Source organism: Acartia tonsa, chromosome 2 (assembly GCF_053477335.1).
Source record: "Acartia tonsa isolate MP-2025a chromosome 2, ASM5347733v1, whole genome shotgun sequence".
Lineage (NCBI taxonomy): Eukaryota > Metazoa > Arthropoda > Copepoda > Calanoida > Acartiidae > Acartia > Acartia tonsa.
In genome coordinates, this window is record NC_137261.1 from 27,231,873 (window position 1) to 27,257,208 (window position 25,336).

General features: G+C 31.3%; 2 protein-coding genes across 3 annotated transcripts; one reads left to right on the forward strand and one right to left on the reverse strand.

Annotated features, from left to right (window-relative positions):
- The first annotated feature begins 643 nt into the window (after window positions 1-643).
- On the forward strand, window positions 644-3,972 carry LOC145308322 (uncharacterized). The gene is made up of 3 exons (XM_080150258.1): window positions 644-853; window positions 3,051-3,141; window positions 3,404-3,972. Exons 1-3 carry the CDS (start codon window positions 758-760, stop codon window positions 3,553-3,555), a joined length of 339 nt encoding a protein of 112 aa, XP_080006384.1. The 5' UTR covers window positions 644-757; the 3' UTR covers window positions 3,556-3,972.
- On the reverse strand, window positions 3,635-16,618 carry LOC145308295 (ethanolamine-phosphate phospho-lyase). 2 transcript variants are annotated; one of them, XM_080150256.1, is made up of 13 exons: window positions 16,530-16,618; window positions 15,944-16,014; window positions 15,604-15,640; window positions 15,157-15,213; window positions 14,886-14,941; window positions 14,270-14,350; window positions 13,236-13,325; window positions 12,103-12,217; window positions 6,898-7,031; window positions 6,580-6,620; window positions 5,816-5,975; window positions 5,036-5,247; window positions 3,635-4,520 (listed from the first exon to the last, which is right to left on the reverse strand). In XM_080150256.1, the coding sequence occupies exons 1-13, from the start codon at window positions 16,604-16,606 to the stop codon at window positions 4,323-4,325; spliced, it is 1,329 nt and encodes a 442-aa protein (XP_080006382.1). In that variant the 5' UTR covers window positions 16,607-16,618; the 3' UTR covers window positions 3,635-4,322. The 2 variants fall into 2 exon arrangements, with proteins under 2 accessions (XP_080006382.1, XP_080006383.1); XM_080150257.1 differs by having other exon boundaries at window positions 15,157-15,210; window positions 15,601-15,640.
- Between the last annotated feature and the right edge of the window lie 8,718 nt (window positions 16,619-25,336).

The following is a 25,336-nucleotide window of genomic DNA, read 5'->3' on the forward strand; positions in this document are numbered from 1 at the left end:
CAGTTTTTCATCCCTGAGAGCTCTAAGTCTAGGCTAATTTTTATCTACTTAAGTGAAAGTTACTTCAGGGTTCTCAAGTCAATTCATTCGCTAAATAACAGAAGAATTAGTTGAAATAGAAGGTTTGATGGGAATCCACCTTTGCGTAAAGTCATTATCATGGATAAAGGAAATATTTAAAGGGCTGAATTTTAAACTTGATGATTTACAGGAATGGAGAGGATATTGAATGTAAATTATGCTGGTACTCAAAGTTTTCAGCTAGTGATTAAAAAGGGTAATTTTGCATCATAAATTTTTATTTCATTGTCTTAGTTCTTAAGATCCCTTAAGGATTGATAAAGTAGATAAAAATCAATTAACGTGTAAGATATCATACAACTTCTTCTTTGTATTATTAATAAATTGTATGGTTTGTAAAAATATAAACCTAACCTCTTAAAACCTAACCTAGCTAAGCTGGTCTAAATAGTATAGGTGAATAAAAATGCTTTATTCCTGAAACTATACGCACTCTCTCTCCTTTTATTATTATTATCTGTTAAAAAAACCACCATCCCGATTTGCGTATCCTTCCTTCCCTTTATTAACACCTTACTTCCCCAATTGCGTATATTTTCTCAACAGCTCTATACGCTGTAACCATGCGTACATGTGTGTAAAAAGCGTATTTTCTCTATGTTCTTTTTAAAGGGATGCTGGTTATGTCATAGGAGTTCTTATCTGCCAGTTTAAGAGACAACACATATCTTTCAAGATGACTAAATTCAGCGTGGCTTTGTTGCTAGTTGTCTGTATGGCTGTTCTGCCGTCTATGTCACAACATACTAATGTTGCTAAGCGAGAAACTCAGGTTTGGGCTTTTTTTATATTATGATTTTTATATTTTATAAAATCTTATTGTAGTTATATTAACCTATTTTCTAAGATGAGATATTAAATAAACATACTTTACAGTTTTTGTGGTTATAGCTAGTAAAAAATAGTTCAAGAGCATTACAGATTTAGGGTGAAATAAGTCGATCTATTTAATAGTGAAACAATTGTCTTCCACAAATAAAATGTTAAAAAAATAACTTGTGTTTATTTATATAAATGAATATAATTTAGTCTACATTTTGTGTTTTATTGAACTTTTGGTTTTTTTTCTTCTCATAAATATTTTCTTTCTTCTTGTCGGTTTGATTGATATAAAATAATTTTGGAAAGTTTGTGCTTATTTTAATTTTAATTTATTTATTGTTTATTATTTGTCTCTGTCCCATTCCCATATGTAGTTTTATCTTAAATAATCTGTGTTGACCAAAACAAGAATGAGTTCTGACCTTGACAAAGATTTCTCCTAAAATTTCCTACGGCCAAGGTTCTTCAAGACACAGTTTAACCAGGGAAGGGAGGGGAAATTGGACTGTTTATTACACTAGTCCCCAAAAATGTAAATAATGTTTGATTATTAGTTGGCTCAACAATTTTGGGGACTTTAATTTTATGGTAATTGGTTGGTACTTGGTTCATTAAGTTGAGCGTCTAAACGTTTCAACCACAAATTGTCGTCTATACATAGGGTAATTTTGTGTAACATCATTGGGGACATACATCAATGCATCCGCAATTTCCTAATCCCTTTGGATCCCTTCAGTTTATCTGTAAAAATCCTAAATAGATTGTATATTTCAATTTTAAAATTAATTCTTAAACTTAATTCTCAAACTTGTCAAAACATATAAAAATTAAGTTTTTTTTTAGTTTTTCATTAATACATTTTTTAAAAAAAGCGATAGGCTTAACTATTTAGGGGTAAATGTATATGTCCATTTAAAAAAAAATTATGTTATGGATTATATCAATTTTTTAAAATTCTAATAAGAGCTTCTTTTAAGTTTAATTTATATAATTACAGATTTTAGGCTTGCGTGGGGGAATGTGGATCAACAAACAAAGCCCGACGAATAAATCCTTAATTATCAAAAAAACCCCACTTTTTTAGGGGGAGGGGGGGTGTTTTAAAAGTTTTTAGCAATCTTAAAGTAATTCTATTTTATTGCATCACAAAGAACATAAAATATTACATTTTCAAAAGCTTTATTATAAGTGTAAGATTTAATTTTTCAATGCATGATTAAATTACTTTAGGTTTGTAGCAAGAATAAGATAAATGTCATTGCAATTTTAATTTTAGAAACATTAGGTTAATAAATCAAAATACATAATTATCAACTTGATAAATTGCATCTGCATCATTAACTTTGAAAAAAAGTAATATGTCTTACGATTCTCTAGACTGATTTCTTAAAACAAGGATGACATCTTCCACAAGTTATTGAAAATTGTACTTATTAAATTTTCTAAAAATGTATTTTATATTGAAGTCATGTAAAATATTTAAATTCTTTTAAAAAGCTTTTTTCCTCGATTTTATGCAGTTTTAATGTGTTAATTGTATTCTATTTACCATTAGAATTTAAAAAAAGGGTAAAAATGTAAATATTTTTGCTTTTTGAAAAAAACACATCTCATTTACTGCAATAAAGTTGTTACTTCAACAACATCCATAAAAGGAAGCTTTAAAATCATAAGGATGGACAAATGAACAATAATTTCTTTAGTGTGTCAGAACTGAATAACCAAAATATAAATGTATAAAAGTCGAAACAAAATTGTAAGTAAATTTGTTGAAAATCTGAATAAATACAGGATAATGTGTAGGGACATACTTACATTTTTATGACTTGACTATAGAGATGCTTCGCTTATAATATTGTACCTTATTGTAATAGGAATTAGTGCTCCAAAAATCAGATTAATCGGATGATTATATAACATAAAAATTGTTGTTAAGAAGTTTAAAATCAACGTGTTTAAAATAAACGTACAGACATTCTGGTAACGATTATAAAGTTGCTACGCTTTCTAAATTTTACCTAACTACTACAGAAATCGATTCTAACATGCCTAAATTAACGAAAGAAGCCATCCGTTACGGACGGACGGACGGACGTACCGACACTAATTATTGAAAAGCTTCGCTTTAAAAATGATTCTTATTTTAGTTAACACAGAGACAGATTGAATTTGAAGAATTTTTCCAAACCCTTGATATGCTTTTGTGGAACTCTGACTCTAGCAGACAATACAGAAGAGGTAAGAAATTTTTACCTTGTATATTATTATCCAGTGTGTATTATTTTGCAGAGAGAGATAGAGGTGACAATGGGCTGTTTATTACACTAGTCCTCAAAGTTTTATAATAACGTTTTATTATTCCTTGGATTAACAACTTTAGGGACTTTGATTATTTAATTTTATTTGTTGGTTCATGAATTCATCGGTCATTGTCTAATCCCTATAGATCCCTGTGAAATTACAAAAAAAAACATTTTCTGAATATAAATTATATTTTTAGGATGGTTTGGAGTAAGACGACCTGTGATTCTGTCACGCAGAAACGGAGAACCTAGTGGAATGTACAGATCCTTTGTCGAGGGATGCTATGGCATACTATGTGAACTGGGTATCAATGGTCTCATCAACAGATTGGGAAGAATGCTCCTCTAATTTTATAGAACTTTAATGTGATACATTTATTATTGTAAAAGGACGTGGTTAAGAATCTCAATTTATCAAATTTGGGGCATTTCCCCACAACTATTTTCACGTCTTTAATTTTTTTCAAACAAATTAAGTAAAAAAAGACTTATTATAGCAAAGCTTTAAATACAAATTTTTGCCATAATTTTCATATAAGTAGCTGTTTCAGTTAATTAAATCTATTCATCCTGAATCAGATAAAAATATACTTTTAGGCTGACCTGCAAATAATGTAGCTTAGCCATTAGTATTCTATTTTATTTAATCAAAACAAGCATGTTTACTTTAAATAGAATAATCTGATAAAAAATTTTAGAAATGATCAAAATTTTTAATACTCTGTATAATTTAGAAATGTAGTGCAATAAATAATTCAAAATAAAAGTTTAATTATTTTTATTTTAAGGTTCTTTATTTACAAATTTATTAAAAATATAAAAGTCATAAGATTTACAGGTATAATAAATATTTATGCAATAAGTTAGAAGTAAAATTTTCACAAATATAGACTCAAATTTTAAAGATAAAAATTAGAAAATGATTCATTTTCATTGATTAATAGAATCCATAGTATCCATATATAATATGTACATTAAAATCAAAAGCATTAAAAAATATTAAGTTTTTAAGCAGATGGAATGTCAAAAAACTTTAATTTGGCACATAAAAAGCAAGTATAAATATTTTGTTATAAGAAGCAACAAAACGAAAAATAATTGTAAACAAATTAAAATTTAATTTTCCACAGAATCAAAGACTTGAACAATATTATGTACCAAGTGCTTGGCATTCTCCATGGAGAAGACCATCGGAGGCTTCAGCTTGATGACGTTGTTGCTGGGCCCGTCAGTCTGGATCAGGATGTGCTTCTCCTTCAGGGTGGTCAGGATTTTCTTGGCTAGCGCTGTATCGGGCTCACGTGTTGCTTTGTCCTAATATAGAAATAATATAATGTTTAAAAAGTAATTGTGCAAGAAAAATTATTAGAAATAGACGTTTTCTTTTCTAAATGCATAGACAGCTGGATGTATGCCCGGTTAAAACTTCTCAAAATGCATAATAATTTAAATAGTAAGGAATGTGATATAGTGGTTTTATTCTCACTATATTTTCTTAGATAATATAAATGCTTAAAATTGTGATATATTCATGATAATAAAATATATAATTATTAATCTATTGTATGCTAGAACATTGTGTTTTAAAAGTACAGATGTAGTAGGCATTTGCTAGTATAGGCGTTTTCTGAGACAAGCATTTTTAGACAGGCTTTTTTTGAGCATAGCCTTCTACATAATTATGTCAACTCATACTTTCAGTTCTATTTTTAGGTATATAACTAATTGGTGGTTTCTTTTAAATTGCAATTTTTTATCAGTACATAAAAAACATTTGGACAAAGGTTTGAAATTAATAGAATGTAACTTTCATAAGCTAAAATAATTACCTTGACCAAGTCGATACCGACAAACAGACCACGTCCTCTGACATCCCCAATACACTTATACCGTCCTGCCAGCTGCTTGAACTCTGTCAGCAAGTAGTTACCGACCTCGACAGCATTCTCCATCAACTTCTCCTTCTCGATGACGTCAAGAACAGCGTTGCCAATGGCACAGCTGACAGGGTTGCCTCCGTAAGTGTTGAAATATTCAACTCCTTAATAGAATTTAAATTTAAAATTAGTCCATATACAAAAAGATTGGATTTAAATATGATTAATTGGTTAATGCTCCACCCTTCTTCAATTCCACAAAAGTGGACTTTATAAGAAGCTCGGAGCACGCTCCAATGCGCGAAAAAGTTTTTCAAGGGGCGCTCTTTAATTTCTGTGTATTGAATTAAGTGTTTGTAGGATTTATTAGGATAGTTATAAATTCTCTAAAATCCTTCAGAGCTCACAAAATACTCTCTTTATATAATAACAAGCGGCCACACCCCCTATAAGGCTCTAGAGGCAATTAAGGCAGGAAAGGGAAAGTACGATCCTCATCCCATTTTTACTTTAGTTTGAGATTACAATAGAAAAAGAAAAATAGGGGGTCATCTGTTATTAGGAGGGTGAAGATGTCCTCCCCCATAATAATTGTAAACCTTACATGACCTATGAAAAACTACCCTATTAAGAAATACCATATTGGTTCAGCGGTTAGCGAGATCCTTCGGTACAAACAGACAGATAGACATCATGCTACTTTGTTAAAAGGATAAAAAGATTTGTCAATACCTGTGGCACTAAAACTTTGTGCAACTTCTGGCGTGGTAAATACCGCAGCAATAGGATGTCCGTTTCCCATGGGTTTACCCATTGTTACTATGTCAGGCACCAAACTAGAGTCGTAGCTCTGAAAGGCCCACATATGTTTTCCAACACGTCCAAATCCAACCTAAAACAATATTAGCCATATTTCAGAATAAAGAAATAGGCGCTGAATATGAAAACAATTTGAGTTTTCCCCAAAACCCTGCAGGTCTACCTAGTAGACAATATAACCTTACCAAAACTGACTTAAAAGTAATAAACAAACAATCTAAAACCAACCCTTATTTTAGTAATTTTAAAGGGGGCGGGGGTTTGCTCGACCTCTAATTTGAAGGAAACTACAGATTATTTTTGCAAAATCTAATGCTGACTTAAGGAAAAAAAAGAGAACAAAAATATATTCACTAAACCTATCTTGTGATAACTCAACAAAATTCTCAAGTCGATTCGTCATTTTTTCCTGTCAGCGTTGACGTTTAATTGTGATTTTATATACTTTTTTCCGTGTATATTTTATTTATTTCGATTATTATAAAGCCATAAATTACTTTTAGAATATTACTAGATGGTTTGGTCAGAAAATATTTTAAAACCACGCAAAAACATCCTGGACAAGTAAAGCTAATTCAGACAAGTATTTTCCGAGATCTCTAGCTTCAGACATAAAAACCTTACTACTTTATATTACACAAGTAATTTCACATTTGAGCAAAAATTAAAAAAATCACCTGAACTTCGTCAGCTATAACAATGCCGCCAGCAGCACGAACTATAATTTTTAATATACATTAAGCATTAAAAAAATGTTGCTTAAAAAATTGGGATTAAAATGTTGATTGATTAATTTTTTTCCCAATAACAATACTAGTAAATGGATTTCTGAAACACTACATTAAAGGTTTACAAAGAATAGATAATTGTCTACTTTAGGACATTTCTTCTTTTTTTTGTTGTTGATTTTTTTTATGTTTAGCACAAATTACAGACACGTCAAAACCAAAATCAGTCAGAAAAAAAGAATGAATTTATAATGTATAATACAATTCCTGATTTATAAACTTCCCCCAGGTAGTTGTCAGGAAATATGACTTGACCGCCACAGCTCTGAAGACTCTCCGCGATGAAAACAGCTGGCGCCCTTCCCTTATCAGCCATCTTCTCTATTATACTGTCCACCTCACTTGAAAAATATTTTTAATTACCAACTCACACAATCGTTGAAAATTGTCTGTAATACGATGTTATACATTTTGATTATAAATGAGAACCGGTTCTAATACAGCGGATATTAATCGGTTTTGAAGCCATACTGGACATGTAACTCTAAAAATCCAAAACAAAGTATAAATTACCAATCAATATATTTATGTAATTGCAAAAACTAAATCAAATGCATCCTATACATATTATCAGGGATCTAAAGGGATAAGACAATGACCGATTAATTGATATACATTCCCAATAATGATACACAAAATCACCTCTTCTAGGAATTACAATTTAATGGTTGAGACGTTCGGAAAATTCAACTAAATGAACCAACCAATCAAAATTCAATACAAGTCCCCAAAGTTTATAAACCAACTAATAAGAGAACGTTATTATAAAACTTTGGGGACTAGTGTAATAAACATCCCATTGTCCCCTCCCTCCCTATATATATTGTATGTAAATGAATTTTAATCAATATAAAAAATGCATTCTAGAAAAAAAATCATTGATTTATTGCATATTTTACAATAATTCATGACTTATGACAAATTATCAAAAAAATACTTTATGCCACATAAAAAAATCACAAAACCTACACAAAAACAAATATTTCTTATTCTGAATCTATATCATGAAGAAATTCGTAAGAGAATCTTATGAGATAATTCAGGTAAGGATTGTTATAAAATATTTTTAACCAATTTATTTTATTTAAATTTGTGTTTTTTACCTTTAACATACACTCCCTATAATATGTAATAAAGTAAAAGGATCTCTGTCTGTCTGTCTATACCGTAGATCTCGCTAACCGCTGAACCGAAATGGTTCTCCTTTACAGTGTAGCTTTTCATAGGTCCAGAAAAGGTTTATAACTATGTATTTTGGGGGAGTGTATCTCTATTCTCCACCATCCTAATAAAAATGATCCCCCGCTAAATTTACCCTTTTCTCTTTAAAACTGAAATTAAAATAAAAACCCTTAAATGCTCCAATAGACTTATAGGGGCGTAGCTGCTAGTTACAATTGCACAACCACATTTTCTAGCCTCTAACACCCCCCCCCCTTATTCACACACATTCACACACACACATACACACACACACACACATACAACCCCACACACACACACACATAAGGTTAAGGAATGCAGAATAGTGCAAATTATGCACAAACTTGACAAATTTTATATTTTTTTTGCAGAGAAAAAGTTAAAAATCAATCAGGAGGCCGAGGATAGCCAATTTAATTGATCTTTAAAAGTTTTGTAATTCTAGGTATGTTTTTAGAAATTATACAAAATTGAACTGCAAAAAATGTGTTATTTTGAAATATAAGAAGGTAAAACAATATTCTGATATATTAATCTGCTATTGTGTGAAGACATTTTGCTATTTCTCTTGGGATGGTAGTGGTACCCTTCCCTATAATAGCTATAAAACTTTCCAGGACCTATGAAAAGCTACCCTGTAAAGGAGAACAATTTCGATACAGACAGAAAGCAAACAGACAGACAGACAGAGATCCTGTTCCTTATAGGGGCACTTAGGTGAGAGGAGCTTAATCGACCCTTCCCCTATTTTCATTTTGAGTTTTGGAAAGAAAATTTTTAAAAATAATTTTGGTTTGGGGGGGGGGGTGATATTTTTTATTGGGGAGGAAGGGGTGGAGATACTCTCCTTCAAAATATTTTAAAACCTTCCCTGGAACTATCAGGAGCTTTACTATAAAGGAGAACCATATCGGTTCAGCGGTTATAGAAATCCTTCGGTACAGACAGACAGTCAAAGATCCTGCTAATATGGATATCTGGTTTTGAAATTCACAAAAAAGTTTTTTTCCGAAGCAGCTGACGATCCCTGGTAGAGATCTCTTTTGTGTGGAGAAAAGATGAAGGAAATAAATAGTTGTCAACTTTTCTGTATCTAAACTTAGGGATCCAAAGGGATAAGACAATGGCTGATGAATTGATGTACATCCCCAGTGATGATATTCAAAATTAACTCCCTGTAGATTAAAAGTAGTGGTTGAAATGTTTGAACACTCAACTTAATGAATCAACCAATCTAACAAAACAAAAATTAATCTTATAATTTAATGTTTTACTATCCACAGAAATTAAATAACTATTATAAATCATTATAAAAACAATTTGTTCAGTAATAATTATTGGAGCTTGATATAATTAAATTAAGAAAAGTCAACAGAACAAATTAGAAATAGCAGACACTCATTAGACCGAGAATGTACCGCCGACCGTGGCTCAACACTTAGCGCATCTGCTCGTCGTCGGGAGGTGATAGGTTCGAATCTCGACCAGACACCGCGTCATAACTAAAGACGTTAAAATGGTTCTTACTGCTGCTATGTCAGATGCGCGTTAGACAATGGTGGAATGCCTTGACCCACAAACAGGTGCAACTCATAACAATGCAAAGTTAGGACTTTTAAGAAAAGTTCGTGCATTCAAAGGGTTGGTTGTATGTTGGATGTTACTTTACATAATATCCTTAGGTGTTCGAGTATTGCATCCCATTACAAACGAATGATGCTCTGTATTTTCTAGATGATCACCAAAAAATCAAAAGAGAATCCCGCCCTTACGAGGTAAGGTAAGAAGACGGAGAAAGTAGGCAAAAATTAGGAGTAAAAGTAAATAACCACTAATGTGATGATTTTAAAAAGTTTTTGACTTTTGTTTTGAAAACTTTATTAAATAAATGTATTTAAAAATATTTGTAAATATCTAAGAAACCCCATGAAGACAAATATTGTACAAAATCAGACCCTAAGTTAACGGCCCCCCATCAAATTAATTAAGCATAACAAATGATTTTTTACAGGTCACCTCAATTCAAGTTCAGAGAGAGGAATATATGTATATATATATATAAGCAGCTGCGCCTCTAGCATCCAGAAGCAGCGTTGCGGAGCCGTTTGATTTTGGTGCGGCTCCGGCCCCGGATTTGGCTCCGGCTCCGACCTCAAATCAAGAAAAAATTTAACATATTTTTCCCCCACGTCTATATTTGACTTTTGAAGGTTTTAAAAGTTCAATTTTTGATAAAAATGGACTTGAAAAACTTAAAAGGGGCATTTGCACATGACAAAACAGAGTTACCAAATTATAATTTATAAAAAATCTTTTTATTTATCCAGTCCGGAGCCGGAGCCGTTTTTTAACGAAAATTACGGCTTCAGCTCCGGCTCCAGCAAAATATGGCGGCTTTTCGGCTCCCGGCTCCGCAACACTGTCTAGATGGGAAGGGTAGAAAAATAGCCTATAACTAATTCAAGACTCAAATCAGGAATACAAATTAGCCTAAAACCATACCAGGACCTATGTGAAGCTTCCCTAAAATAGAGAACCCATACAGTTTAAAGGTTACAAAATCTGAAATGAATTTATAAGGCGGTTTAATAAATTCAAAGTCTGTGAATAGTTGCAAGGGTAATAATTTTCTATCGCATCGTATTATAAACAGCTTTCCGCGGATATAAAATTGTACAATTAGAAAATTAAAACCATAAGAGGCCGAAGGCACGGGCTTGTTTTATTCTTATGGTTATACAACTTTTATTTTTAGAAAACTGGAAATAATACGATGCTATACATAATTTTTCAGTATGGCTGAGAACCGGTTCTCACCCACCAGATATTAATCGGTTTAGAAGTGATACTTTAAAAGTAAAAGTAAATCGCCAAGAATTTCGAAACATATTAAAGGAAAATTTACTTATTATAAAAAAAGAGTTGAACGTTTAAATTGTTGTTAATCTGATTTTGTATTTCATGGTTGGTTACATCATTTCATTATAAGTTTCATACATGTCAAAGTTTTTATACACATTCGTCATAAATCTATTTAGCCATTTTTTTGTCTTCAAAGCTTAAGATATAAATAACTACTAATCCGATTGGATTTTCTTTTGGAGGTAAGCTTCACATAATTCCTGTGATGGTTTTAGGCAATTTTATTTTCATATCTAAGTCTTGTAATGGATTTTAGCTATTTTCAAGCCACTCCCTACCTCTTCGATTACATATTCCCTAGATTCTAGGGGCGTATCAACTAGTAAAAATAATATAAGGATTACTTGCCCATTACATTTATGGTTTATACAAATTTAAATTTTAATATGTTTTGTAAAACCTAAAAAATAATTCGATCCTAATAAAAATAGTCTTTTAAACAGTCTTAGAGCCAAAATTTTGAAACAAAAAAACCTACACCGTTTATCTCAAACAATGTTTAAAAAATGTTGTTGACAGTCTTAAACGACAAAAAAATTGGGGAAAATCTAAAAAAAATAATACTTTGAAGAAACACTTTTGTTCAGTGAATCACTTATGATATGATGCCTTGTCAATCAATAATCAAGTCAAGGTTCAATCAATTAAGAAAAAAATATGTTAAAATCTGCTTTATTTGGTTGAAAATATTTTTTAAAATTGAGAGACAAGATTTTAAAAAATTAACTCATTATCAAAACATTTTTGTTAGAACCAATGTATTATTAGGCATTTTTATAGTATTGTATATTTTTATATTAAGTAATGATAATAATAATGTAATCTTTTGTAAATATCAAATTACAAAAAATATCATTTGTAAAATCTTTCTAGAAATTCTAGATGCAATTGATAATTAAGCAGTAACGATTACGTTCCTTAGAAACGAAGGGTTTGTGCAAATTAACATAATATGAAAATAGACTTATAAAATATAGATATGAGATTTTAAAAAAATCGGCCTTAAATGTGTTTTGTCTTAGGAAAGTGAATAATTTCTAAACCTACAAAGAAAGATTAGTTTGGATAGAAAATCAATATGCCGGAGAGAGAAGGGACAATTGGGTGTTTACTACACTAGTCCCCAAAGTTTTATAATAAAGTTTTCTTATTCGTTGGATTAACAACTTTGGGGACTCAAGTGAATTTTGATTGGTTGGTTTATTAAGTTGAGTTTCCGAGGGGTTATTTTTTGCATCATCATTGGACATGTATATCAATTTATCGGCCATTGAAAATGAATGAAACCTGGCATATTTGGAGCCCAGCTCATGCTCTGTTAATCCAGTGCCAGTCCTGTGCTTGCCTCTGTAGATATCTGGTACAGGGGCCACCCACGTGTGCTCAGGGCATCCTTTACCTCCTGAAAATTTGGGATAGTTTATGTTTTCTAACAGTAAAAAGTAATGACATAATCCAAAAGTAGCGGATCACAAAAAAATGGATGGATAAACCAACCAAAATAAGATGTTCAGTAGGGTGGGTCGATTTTGGACATTTTTTTTCTGAGGCCAAAGCGGGGATCTCTCAATTTATATAGATATAATACACCTCTGGATGATTTAAAATTTATCCTAAGTCTTAAAACCGCTGACGACCAGACATTCAATTGTATAGCTATTTGAAATGGGAGTCAAAAATTTATTGAATCAGAACTATGGCTTCATGGTGCTCCCTGGAAATGCCTTGAGGAGCTGAGTCAGGAACTTTTGTCCGTTTCAAAAAAACTCGTTCCTAGCCTGAGAAAATCTAAAAAACCTCTACAAATAGGACAATTCTCAATAAACCTTAAATTTTTTTGGTTTTTTAGAGATTTCTAAGGCTAGGAACGAGATATTTTGAAACGGACAAAAGTTCCTGATTCAGCTCCTCAAGGCCTTTCCAGGGAGCACCATGAAGCCATAGTTCTGATTCAAAAAAATTTTTGAATGTCGTCTTTGCATACTAATAAGTAATGAATTATATTTTTTAGTGGTCGTGTACTAAAACTCAATTATTTAAAATTCTTTTTCGGTCAGAAATGTTTTTAAGGTTAATTTTATCTGTTGCATATCCCCGCTTTGTCTAATTCCGATATGAACCCACCCTAATGTTCAGTTATTATTTAACAGAAAAAGAATATGCTATAAATCGCAAAAATTACAAAACCTTAAAGTTTACAGTCTTTTAAATTATGACCAACAGACTGAAGGGCCAAGTAAATTATTTACGTAATGCTAATTGGTACAGGAAATCTTCACAAAAAATTTCAGCTGTCTATCTTAATTTTTCAAATTTTAATTTGATAACTTTTTATTAGATGGACAATATTCAAGGATAATCAATTAACTTTGAAAATTGATTCAATATAGGAAATTTGTTAAAATAAATGTTTATGGTACCTGGTAGATTAAATTTGTATGGGGATATATCAATAAGACTGACTACATGTCCATGGTAAGCATGGTCTAGAGTGATCACATCTTTGTTTCCTAAATATAACAGAGATATTATTTAGAGTAATCAATAAGACTGACTATATGTCCATGGTAAGCATGGTCTAGAGTGATCACATCTTTGTTTCCTAAATATAATAGAGATATTATTTAGAGTAATCAATAAGACTGACTATATGTCCATGGTAAGCATGGTCTAGAGTGATCACATCTTTATTTTCTAAATATAATAGAGATATTATTTAGAGTAATCAATAAGACTGACTATATGTCCATGGTAAGCATGGTCTAGAGTGATCACATCTTTATTTTCTAAATATAATAGAGATATTATTTAGAGTAATCAATAAGACTGACTACATGCCCATGGTAAGCATTGTCTAGAGTGATCACATCTTTGTTACCTAAATATAATAGAGATATTATTTAGAGTAATCAATAAGACTGACTACATGTCCATGGTATGCATGGTCTAGAGTGATCACATCTTTTTTTCCTAAATATAATAGAGATATTATTTGGAGTAATCAACAAGACTTTTATTTTAATCTTTAATGATTTACTCGCATGTCATGTTTTAAGTCAGTTGGGACATTCTACCACGTAGCTCCTAAACTATAAGTAGCACAGTAATGCTTCTTAAATTTCCAATAAGTAAGAGTTTATAGCGGTTCTAACGGTATGCGTGACATTTTTCTACTATTAACACAAGCCGTGCATTTAGAATTTTAAAAATACACATACTTTTTTGTATACTTTAATCTTTAATGATTTACTCGCAAGTTAAGTTTTCAGCCGGTTCGGACATTTGATCACATAGCTCCTAAACTATACGTAGCACAGTAATGGTTCTTATATTTCCAAAAAAAGAGTTTATAGTGGTTCTAACGGTATGCATGAAATTTTTCTAGTAGTAATACAAGCCGAGTAACTTCAATTTTTAAAATGTCCGCATTTTTTCTTGCACACCCACCCTTTACCTGTATGTTGATAAGCCATTCTCAAGGCCAAATCATTGGCTTCAGAACCAGAATTTACTAGGAAGGCAACAGAAAGGTTTCCTGAAATAATTAGTGTTTTAATCTTTAGGAACTTATGGGATCTTAAGGGATAAGTAAGATAATGGAATGTTATTTATGTACAACCCAAAGATGGTAACAAAATAACCTTTTGAAGATAACCATTGTTGGTTGAAAAGTTTTTACAATTCTGGTTTGAACCAACCAATCCAGATTTTATTAAAGTACCAAAGTTTTATAGCCAATTAATGTAAAACGTGATTCTTCCAATGTCCCCTCCATTCTGCAAAAATTAGATGTCTGTCTCAACATTAACTTTTTATTTGATGCTTTTTAGGAAAGCTTCATATCGAGTGTTGATTTATGGACTTAATGGGAATTGATATTATATATTATGACAATATATATTATGGGGGAAGGATGTCTGACATGTATTTCTTTTACTATTTAAAATTCATATTTCATTGCTTATTCTAATGAGAAATCTCCCCTAAAAAAGAAACCTATTATCCCAATTTTAAAAAAGTCCCCTACCCCCTCCTTCTTATATCTAGGGGCAAATTATATAAAAATGAACCTGGAAGAGAAGTTGCAAGTCTCTCAGCATATAAAACCAAATTATCATGAAGAAACCTTAAAAATAAAACACGTAAAATAATAAGCAAATAATTCTAATAGTATTTATTTCAGCAGTTCTAAACAACGTTAGCTTATTTGTTATTTCAAAAACTTTGGGTACTTTTATTTGATTTAAATGCTTGTTTCCATACTAGTAGTGTCCAAACTTTTTCAATCTACAGAAGAGGTAATTTTGTTTTTGGTCGCCTTAAAACTGAAATTTTTTTTACCTTGAATTTGTATTTAAAACCTGCATCTGTTTATAACCAGCCTCCACAACATCTCTGTTTAATAGTTTACTCAATAATATATTAATAACTTTTTTAAAGGGGACTCTGCACGAATGAGAGCAAGTTATTTTAAGCACCTTCCAGCAGTGGATCTCGAGTATTTTTTTCGTGGTAAATATACTAGGTTATGTGACATCGACTAAAAAAAGTTTCTACTTTGCCAACCAAATAAAAGAATGGACTACGCTATGACAAAAAAAAAGCGTAACTCATTTTACATCACTTACATACTTATTGAAAAACTTCCTTGTTTTGAAAATTTTTATAGAAATGTTAATCATTACACCTTTAAAGCTATTCTGAATTATCACTAAACCTTAACAATGAAAGAAGGTTGAATCTTATTCTTAAGAATTGAACAATTTACATTGAGTAAAATCCTTCCTATTACAATGTCCAACATGGGCAACGTTATTGATACAGTCTAATTACGGATACATCAAATTAGAGAATAAAAACATTATCCAAATATTATTAATTTGCTAATAATAATAATTTCACTGCTTTATGTAAGACTAGCGGGTTTTCTTTGGGCGATTTATCTTGGAAGGTTAACGGTACCCTCCCACAAAATAGTTATAAACCTTCCCAGGACCTATGGGAAGCTACCTATTTTAAAATAAGAGGAAAGGTTTCTCTGCTCGAATATACACTTTGATGGAAATTAACAATATTTCTTCAGATGCAAAATCTCCTTTAAGGTTTAAACAAAATTTGATGTATAAACCTAAATATGGTGTGTCGTTCTCATCATACAGAAAAGCTCCTTCTCCTCGCACTATCTTTAATGGGTCCTCCCTAGGGTAACAAGGATGTCAACATCAATAAGTAGCGAAACACAAATTAATAAATGTTGGACAACAGGAGAAGATTTTCACCTGTCATAAAAAAGAAAGAGAACATTTAATAAATAAATGGTAGAAAATTATGAAAAATTTATAAAAATATATTTGTATTTTTAGCATGACCGGCAGACCGACGGACCAAGTAAATTGTTTACTAAATGCACTTAGGTAAGGGGTAAAAAAATTACAATTCTATTTAAAATAAAAGCTGAGAAAAGCACATTTTTCCTAAAGCGTAACAGAAGGACTGACGGATGGAATGACATACAAAGGGAATTTTAGAGTAGCCTCGATATAAAAATCAACAATTTCACAACTATTAAAGATAATGCAATTAATTAGCAACCATCAACATCGAAATGCTACAATAGAAAGACAACTACTTTCACTCAAATCCAGGTCCTATAATGAAGGTCAACACATTAAAATATGGAAAAATATGTTTAGAATTATTTACTAACAGCTTACTTGAAAAATAATTTACACGATGGACCAATGTGCTTTTTTCTCAAACTTTTGGTTTCGTCTTTCTGTAAATTTCCCATTTTATCTGAAAAACAGCTTTAATCAAAATAACAAGTATTATCAATCTTTAATATATCTTCACAAAGCTTTCGAATTATGAGGATTCAATAGGTCTAGAACACCAGAAAGAAATAATTAGTTGGGATATTATTTATTATACATCTTGACCTTTTGTAGAGTAGTTACGCTGTTCGTAACTCTCAAAATAAACAACTCTACTAAGTTTTAAAAAACAGTTTAAGTAAGGCTTCGAAACCGATTAATATCCGCTGGATTAGAACCAGTTCTCAGCCATACTGAAAAATCATATGTAGCATCGGATTATAGGCAATTTTCTACGAATATTAAAATAACAAAATTAGTTTTGTTTTAATTTTTCGTAATATTATCCGCGGAAAGCTGGGAGTAATACGATGCGATAAAAAACAATTCATTTCTAGAATCCAAAAACCCCTAAATGTCCAGAGATTTCGCAGTGACGTTCAAATCCCAGTACAGAAAAGTATTGCTTTGAAAAATTTGGTTTCAAGAATACAAATTATAAAGAAATAGGTTAGGTTTTAACCTGATGTGGTAAATATCTTTCTACAATGTACAACTGAAAAAAAACTAGATTGTTTATAACTATGAGCAGAACATAGAAAGCTAGACTGTTGACTAAGCTTTCTTTTCAGAGTTCTGCTCTTTTATACATATATGTAATCAGTTAATATGTATATGTTAATAAAATATATAGAGATAATAGATATGTTATTTAGATACATGAAATCGAATAATAAAGTCTATATCTTTTATAGATAACCATTCGTTATATAAAAAAGGTTGAATGTCTAACTGAGCCACTAGAGCTCATAAAAAGTTTCTTAAAGGATAATTTTGGGAATGGTTAGCTAACCCTTCCACGAGCAAAGGCAATTTGGAAACAATCCAATATATTAACTCTGTAATAAGTTTTAAAGTTTTTTTTTCGTAGGGGGACAAAGTGTCACAAAAATCAGCCATGTGACATCATAAAAATTGGGAATTATCCATCTCTTTTCGTTCCAATTCTCCAATCATCTCCCTTATTTATATGACGACACATGGCTAATTTTTGAGACACTTTGTCCCCGTACAGGTTTTACCTTAAAATTTGTTATGTTAATAAAATTTAATTGATCTCTACTTTAATTTATCTATTAGGAATAATAACTTTTCTTCTTATCAGCAAACACATAAATATTAAATATATTGATGTGTGTTAACTATGGGAACTTGGACTCATGTTTCAGCGAATTAAATCTTGTAATATTTTTTTCTTCTATGTATAAAGATAGCAATATGGTTTAGAAAAATCAGAAAACTTTATAGATAATATTGGATGGAAAATTACAAATTACTCTTTCTGTTTTTAATTTGAAATCATTAGGTGAAACCATTTAAGTACCCAAAGAATTTAAACCACCTAATAAAAGAAACGGGGCTATAAAACTTTAGGTACCAGTGCAATTTAAAAATGGATAAAAATTACTGAATATTTATGCCTATCTCAGTTATGAACACAATCATAACATTCACACATTCTTAATCACAAGTAAACATTTATATCTAATTACAAGAAAGAGGATAAGTATTTCAATAGATATAAATATAGAAATAATTTAGGGAGGGAGGAAACATTGGACTTTTTATTACACTAGTCCCCAAAGTTTTATAATAACGTTATCTTATTCGTTGGCTCAACAACTTTGGGGACTTTCATTGAATTTTGATTAGTTGGTTCAATAATCTGAGTATCCAAATATTTAAACCACTAATTGTGATCTACAGAATAGATAATTTTGTTTATCATCATTGGCTGTGTACATTAATTTATCAGCCAATTTCTCATACCTTTAGATCCCTGAAAATAATTTGTATAATTTTATCAACGATATTAATGGATAGGACAATGGATGTCAAATTGGTGTTCATATTTCACCTTAAATTATGACTAAAACATAACCTTCTGTAATCAAATATGTTGGTTGAAAAGTTCGGACACTGAACGTTTGTCCAACCCTATCAAAAGTTAATAAAAGTTCCCAAAGCTGCTTTTGAACCAACGAATAAGAGATTGTAGAAATAACTTTGAGGACCCGTAAAATACTTTTCCTTTTAACAAACAAATTATCTTAATTTCTAATTCTTACACTATTACTGGATGATTAAAATTGATCAAATTTTCTTTAATATAGGACCTTTGCTTTATTTGTAGTACTCTTTCTTATCTCAAATACAAATCACTATCCTTGATCAACAGCAAATAATACTATATGTTATAACTAGCGGCTTCGCCCCTAGCCTCTAGGGGCTTCGCCCTATATAGTTTTGGGAAGTCAACCCTCCTTAATAGAAATATTCAAAAAATTATTCTTTGTTTAATTACTCTGTGGTAAAATTAAACCCAGGTTGTGCGTTTTATGCACAAAAATTTTAATTTGTACAAATTAAACCCAGGTTGTTTGCCGTATACACAAAAATTTCAATTCGTAAAAATTAGACCTAGGTTGTTCGCATACACAAAAATTAAAATAAAAAAAAAGATATTTAAATTTTTTTTCTAGGGGGGGGGATTCATGGGGGCTTCGCCCCATGTTGCAGTGGGGTTCCCCCAACCCAATTACTGGTTTTTGTTTTAAAAAAATTAAAAAAAAAAAATTTTGGAAGTGGGGATTTTTTTTATTTTTGGGGGGGTTGGGGTGTCCCACCCCTCAAGAAAATAGCTTAAAACCACCAGAGGACCAGTAGGTATATTGCCAGAAGGGTAGAGCCCAATTTGATCAGCAGTTACTGAGATTTTACAAAAAATGTAAAAAAAAAATTTGGGGGGTTGGATTTTTTTTATTTTTGGGGGGGTTGGGGGTGTCCCACCCCCCAAGAAAATAGCCTAAAACCACCACAGGACCAGTAGGTATATTCCCTGAAGAGTAGAATCCGATCGGTTCAGTGGTTACTGAGATCTTAAGGGACAGACAGACAGACGGACAGACAGACGGTCAGACGGACAGACGGACAGACGGACAGACATCAAGCTACTTTGTATTATAGATTACTAGTGATACCTAGTAACTACCAGAAATAACTTAAGCTTGCGTAGGGCGGTCATTTTGTTTAGCTGGGATGGGGGGGGGGGATCAAGGTAACATATCCTTAGTTTTAAATAATAAAAAGTTTGGGGACAGCTTAAAGTGTCATGTGTGACGTCATAAAATTACGTCTATTATCCATCTCTTTTTAAAGATTTTTCCCCACTTCTCCTTTAACCTTTCCTTTTTAGAAGTATTTTTATGACGTCAAACATGACACTTTCCGTTGTCCCAATGTTTGTACAAAATAAAAACTTAGAATCTGAGAGGAATAGAAAAATATTTTAATGAAGCAGCAGATGTTATAAATGGTTACTTTTACAAAATAAGCTAAATTCTAATCTATGCCAATCTTGGCTACTAATATAAATTATTTATTTCAGTATTGCTTCCAAACCGAATAATATACGCTGGATTTGAACCGGTTTTCAGCCAAACTGAAAAATCATGTACAGTATCGTATTACAGACAGTTTTTCACGAATATCAAATTAAAAATCATAAAATTTATACAATTTTTGTTAATCTTGACCCGTAGAGACTAACAAAGCTAGTTTGAATCTTATCCTTTTTCCTTTTAATATCCGCAGAAAGGTGTCTATAACACGATGCGATAAACAACTATTATTATCCAGCTCATACCAATAACGAAATTAATTCGGGAAAAAATCACGAAACCTTTACGTGTTTTTCAGCTGTCGTTGGGGGGCAACACATCGTAAAATTGACGACCTCTCCATTTGCCCCCCAAATATTATTTTAGATTTAATTCCTTTGTTGGTTATACCTTATTCCTGATTATTATCACTGTATTTTATCTATATAGGTTTGCTTGTTATTAATAACTAAAGCCTTTTTCTGTAAATCTAATAAAACGAATCTTTTATAAACAAAAATAGTTCTCAGAGATAAAGAAACAGGTGGAAAGACAAAAAAAAAATTATTTCGTAACATATGAGTTTATATTTTTCTGTCAAAACACCCTGGTTTTTAGACAAAGTAACACCCTAAAGACAACCAATATTTGATTGCACAACCTTTTTTTCTGGAAGTTCTAGCTGTGCTAATGCGTTCGCCTGTTTATAGGTCAAGGCACTCCCTAGCTATAGGTACTGCTTTCAAGTCTTTAGTATGACTCCGTGTGGCTTAGACTCAAACCTGACACCTTCAAGACAGCATGTTACAAATTACGCTGATGCCGCGGTTTATATTTTAATCTATAAGTTTAGTGTAAAGGAAAGAAAACTTAATACCTGTCCCATTATCCCCATAGAGTACGTGTGTCGTGTACCCATAAGAATACGTAAGATTGTTTACATCTCTACATAGAAAATTATATAGAAGAACTACGATGCTATTTATAGCAAGAAGAAACTTTTCAAATCAAAACCATTTAGCATAAAAAAGTTTTCAATTTCATAAAATATACTATAGACCGTTTTCAAGTCCGTATAGCTTTATGCCTAGCCTATGGCAGCTTCGTGCCTATCCTGGGTCAGGTAGCCCATCAGTTTTAACAGTTCTTTTTTACAATGCAATGGGCGCTATTTGCTGATTTCAAAAGATCAATACAAATCGGCACACAGCCCCCACCACCCCATGTGAACAGAGTTATTATTAGTAGCGAAGCTACTCTATAATTCACTTTGTCTCTCCGTCCTTCCGTCAGTGAGTCAGTCAGTCAGTAATGCTATGGGGGAAACGTGATTTTCTCGGCTCCTATTAGAGATAGACAGCTAAGATTTTTAGTGAAGATTACTATGACATTTGCGCATATAGTCTATGAATTGTTTTGTCCCAATGTCTATTAATTGGGGTGCTAGATCGATTCCTAGATTTTTACGTTTTTGTAGTTTTCTAATTTAATTCCTGTTCAAGATGAATGACTGGAACTTTCAGATTTTTCTTATTAGCTTAATGCTTCAAAAGACCATCATACATTTTTCCCAGATGTCTATTCATATTTTTTAAGCTTCGCTACTTATGGATATTGTCATCCTTGTATATATAAGTATTATTTTTCTTTAATATACATTAAAGAGTCAACACTTTAACATTTATTATGGTGATTGATAATCAGGAAACCCGCTTCATTTATTTACAATAGAATTGAAAATCTAGATGGCAAAACAAGCCTCATATTTCGTTAAACTTAAAAAGTGATTACCAGCAGACAAACAATTCTATTTATATATAGTTAAATACGTTTTATTCCAATGATACGAGAGGAATATTTTTTGACAATATGATTTCCCGAAAGGCTAGTTTATTTCAAACTGACTAATTATGCGAATGACATAAAAAAAAACACAATCTTTATATATCAAAATATGTACACTTTTAAAATGATAATTTGGTCGGATTGCTCCTCCTTTGTTTTCCTTTTGGCTGGTTTAGAGATTTTGTATCTAGATCTTTTATATCTATTATTTTCATTTAGTAACAAATTTGTTTACTGTAAACAAGTAAATAAATAAATAATTCATAATAATAAGGATGACAATATGCAAAAGTAGCGAGATTATCAAGCTCTTTCAGAAGCTTACATCATATGCCAGCCGAGTAAATTGGCTATGGAAGGATAGACAGAAAAAATACGATGTAGAATAGATACCAATTGGTCGATTGGCGAACGATTAAAGTACGGTATGACAGACATTACTCAAAATTAGAAAAAAGGTAAATAAGATCAGATCATCAAGTTAATGTATATGGGTAACTAGAACATTAAGAACGATCGACCGCCTTGAAACTGTAATAACCCTTGAGTTTTTCCAAGGGTCATCAGCCGCAACTTCAGCCGCGCGGCTGAGGATGGTTGGGGTAGAGGGAGGCTTAAAGTAGGAAGGGGTAACTGCGGCTAAAATAATATTCGGTGGTTGCGGCTGACGTTGGCTGCGTGCGGCTGAGAGTGGCTAGCCCGGATTTTTTTAAATGCAGGAAATCGTATTCTTTGACTAAAGAGGAGAAATGAAATTTACCCTAATTACGACAATAACAAAAACAAAACTGTTTATTCAGTTTAAACAGTTAAATGACAACTAAAGCAAAAGTTAATTTTGTTTTAGTACATGCAGAAGTTATTATTTTCCAGCTACAAGATACAAAATATTACTGACTTAAACTAGAGAAATGCAGTGCGTAAGTCGTCATTGACATAGCTTTACGCTGAGTTAATTTATCTGTTCAAGATAGTTATTGACCCAGGGATCTAAAGGGATGATACAATGACGGATAAATTGATGTACATCCCTAATATTGATGCACAAAATTACTTCTTCATTACATTAAAATTAGTGATTAAAACGTAAAAACACTTAACTTTATGAATCAACCAATCCGTATTCACGAATGTCCCCAAAGCTGTTAAGTTAACGAATAAGAAAACGTTAATATAAAACTTTGGGGACTAGTGTAATAAACATCTAATTTTCCCCTCTCTCTGTGACTAAATCTACGCTTTCATTAATTTCTTATTAGATTAGGTTGAGTTGAGGGCAAGAATCCCATACAGGTATTCCAATAGGGGTTGTAATTAGTATTTAAACCATATAAATTTTAAAAAAATAAAGTTTAAAGATACTTTACTTAACATGATTTGATCATCTTATTATGGCCAATATTTCTGTGTACTTTAATTTTCCAACTTTGGATGCTTTTTATCCTTGTTAATTGTATACTGTGCAACAAGATTATCACAAACAGATATCAACAACTAGAGTTGGCTCGATATAATTATCTCCCTATTGGCTAGTTTTCTATATGCATATCTATTTCTCAATAAATCTATTTTCCTCACCCGGCATTACTATCTAAAAGAAAGTAAATATTTAATAATTTAAATGATTTTTAAAAGATTTTTTTAAATTATATTTTTTTCTTTACATTACCATCACCAAAGGGTTAATGATGATGATTACAATTTTAGTTTAATATTTGAACACACAAAATGTCGCCACAATCGAATTCTTTTAAAACATAGTTTTCTTAAATTTATCATATTATAAATTTAAATTTTCTTTTTTTATGATTAGAAATTAAATACATCAATATAAGGTAAATAGCAACATGAAATGAAAAAAATGAATTTATTTTTAATAAAGTAAAATAATGGGTCTTATCGTTCTGGGCAATGAGAGTTTATTATGGATTATTGGAGCACTATGAGTTTTAATCATATATTCCTTGGAAAACTTGAGCTCGTTTATAGACATTTATTTCCTATATAGATCTGACATGGATCTTGAAGCAATTACGCAGGCCGTTTTGTACATGTTAAAAATTGGAAGATTTCATTAAATAAAAGTAATCGCAAATATTATCAACAATAATACTTTATATATTACAGCAAATATTACATTTTAGGGTACTAGTGGATTCGCCCCAAGAGGTAATGGGAACAACAATAAGAAAAAAGAACTTTATTTGATGGACTTGATCCGAGTACAAATTGAAAGTCGAAAAAAGCTATCCGTTCCGAACGGAAATAGAAAAGCTTCGCTTTTAAAGATAAATCTATTCTTATTACATTTATTCATACATATACACCAGCAAACACACAGAAACGTTTATAAACCTGTGTAAAATCTTAAAAACAGATTAAGAGGAGTATCTTCGCTAGCGAAAAAAAATTTCTTTTCATTTCAAAAACATCTCTTATCATCATATCAAATTTAAAAAAAGGTACATCTATTTAATATCTTCAACATTTTGTGTTGATACTAAATTAATCAAAAATTGACATAGATACAAAATTTTATTTATAGCCATTCATTCCATTCCCAGAGAGAGAGAGAGAGAGAGGGGGCATAGGGCTGTTTCATACACTAGTCCTCAAAGTTTTATTATAACGTATTCATTGGCTTAAAATCTTTTGGGACATTAGTGCATTTTGATTGGTTAGTCCATTAAGTTGAGTGTTCAAACGTTTACAGAAGGGGTAATTTTGTGTATCATCATTAGGGAGGTACATCTATTTATCGGCCATTGTCTTATCCCTTTAGATCCCTGTTTCATTCCACAATTGTACACTCTCGCAAACAACGTAGTATTGAATGAAAAAAAGGAAAAAAAAATGGTCATGCTAAATCCTTATAATAAAGTAACAGGATGTCTATTTGTCTATCTGTCTGTTTGTCTGTCTGTTTGTACCAAAGGATGTTGCTGACAGTTGAATCGATATGGTTCTCCTTTACAGAAAAAAAATTACCTCCCACAATTTTTACTATTTCTTTCAGATCTAATGTAAAAAATGGGTTATTGAATTTAACTCCCCCCTTCTCAAATGCCCCTAGTGGCCTCTAGGAGCATATCCACTAGTTATTAAATATTTCAAACTTATTTTATTAAGATATTTGAAAAATTGCAGCTTCTCTACATTTGTTATGTTTATGTTGTTCCAGGGCTTGCTCGTTTTATGACAGTTTCCATAACAAATTAGACAGACAACCGAACATTGACAAATATAAAGTAACACCGCTTTTGCTAGTATAAACATAAATTCCATGTAAATCTATCCCAAAATTATTTGCTTTATACAGAAATTTTAAGATTTGATTATGGAGATGCTTCGAGTTTATGCTTATTATTTTAAAAATCTAATGAATAGGATAATTAGATTATGATATATACAAAATGTTGTCAA

What these genes read in the sequence shown, in the direction of transcription:
- LOC145308295 (XM_080150256.1), bottom strand. Translation starts at nt 16,606, where the DNA reads ATGGGAAATTTACAGAAAGACGAAACCAAAAGTTTGAGAAAAAAGCAC. An exon ending in ACTTGCAACTTCTCTTCCAG is followed by an intron (nt 14,351 to 14,885) that starts GTTCATTTTTAT and finishes TAATTATTTCAG; the next exon opens with GAAACCTTTCTGTTGCCTTC. An exon ending in AATGGCTTATCAACATACAG is followed by an intron (nt 13,326 to 14,269) that starts GTAAAGGGTGGG and finishes TGTTATATTTAG; the next exon opens with GAAACAAAGATGTGATCACT.
- LOC145308322 (XM_080150258.1), top strand. Translation starts at nt 758, where the DNA reads ATGACTAAATTCAGCGTGGCTTTGTTGCTAGTTGTCTGTATGGCTGTT. An exon ending in TTGCTAAGCGAGAAACTCAG is followed by an intron (nt 854 to 3,050) that starts GTTTGGGCTTTT and finishes TTCTTATTTTAG; the next exon opens with TTAACACAGAGACAGATTGA. An exon ending in TAGCAGACAATACAGAAGAG is followed by an intron (nt 3,142 to 3,403) that starts GTAAGAAATTTT and finishes TTATATTTTTAG; the next exon opens with GATGGTTTGGAGTAAGACGA.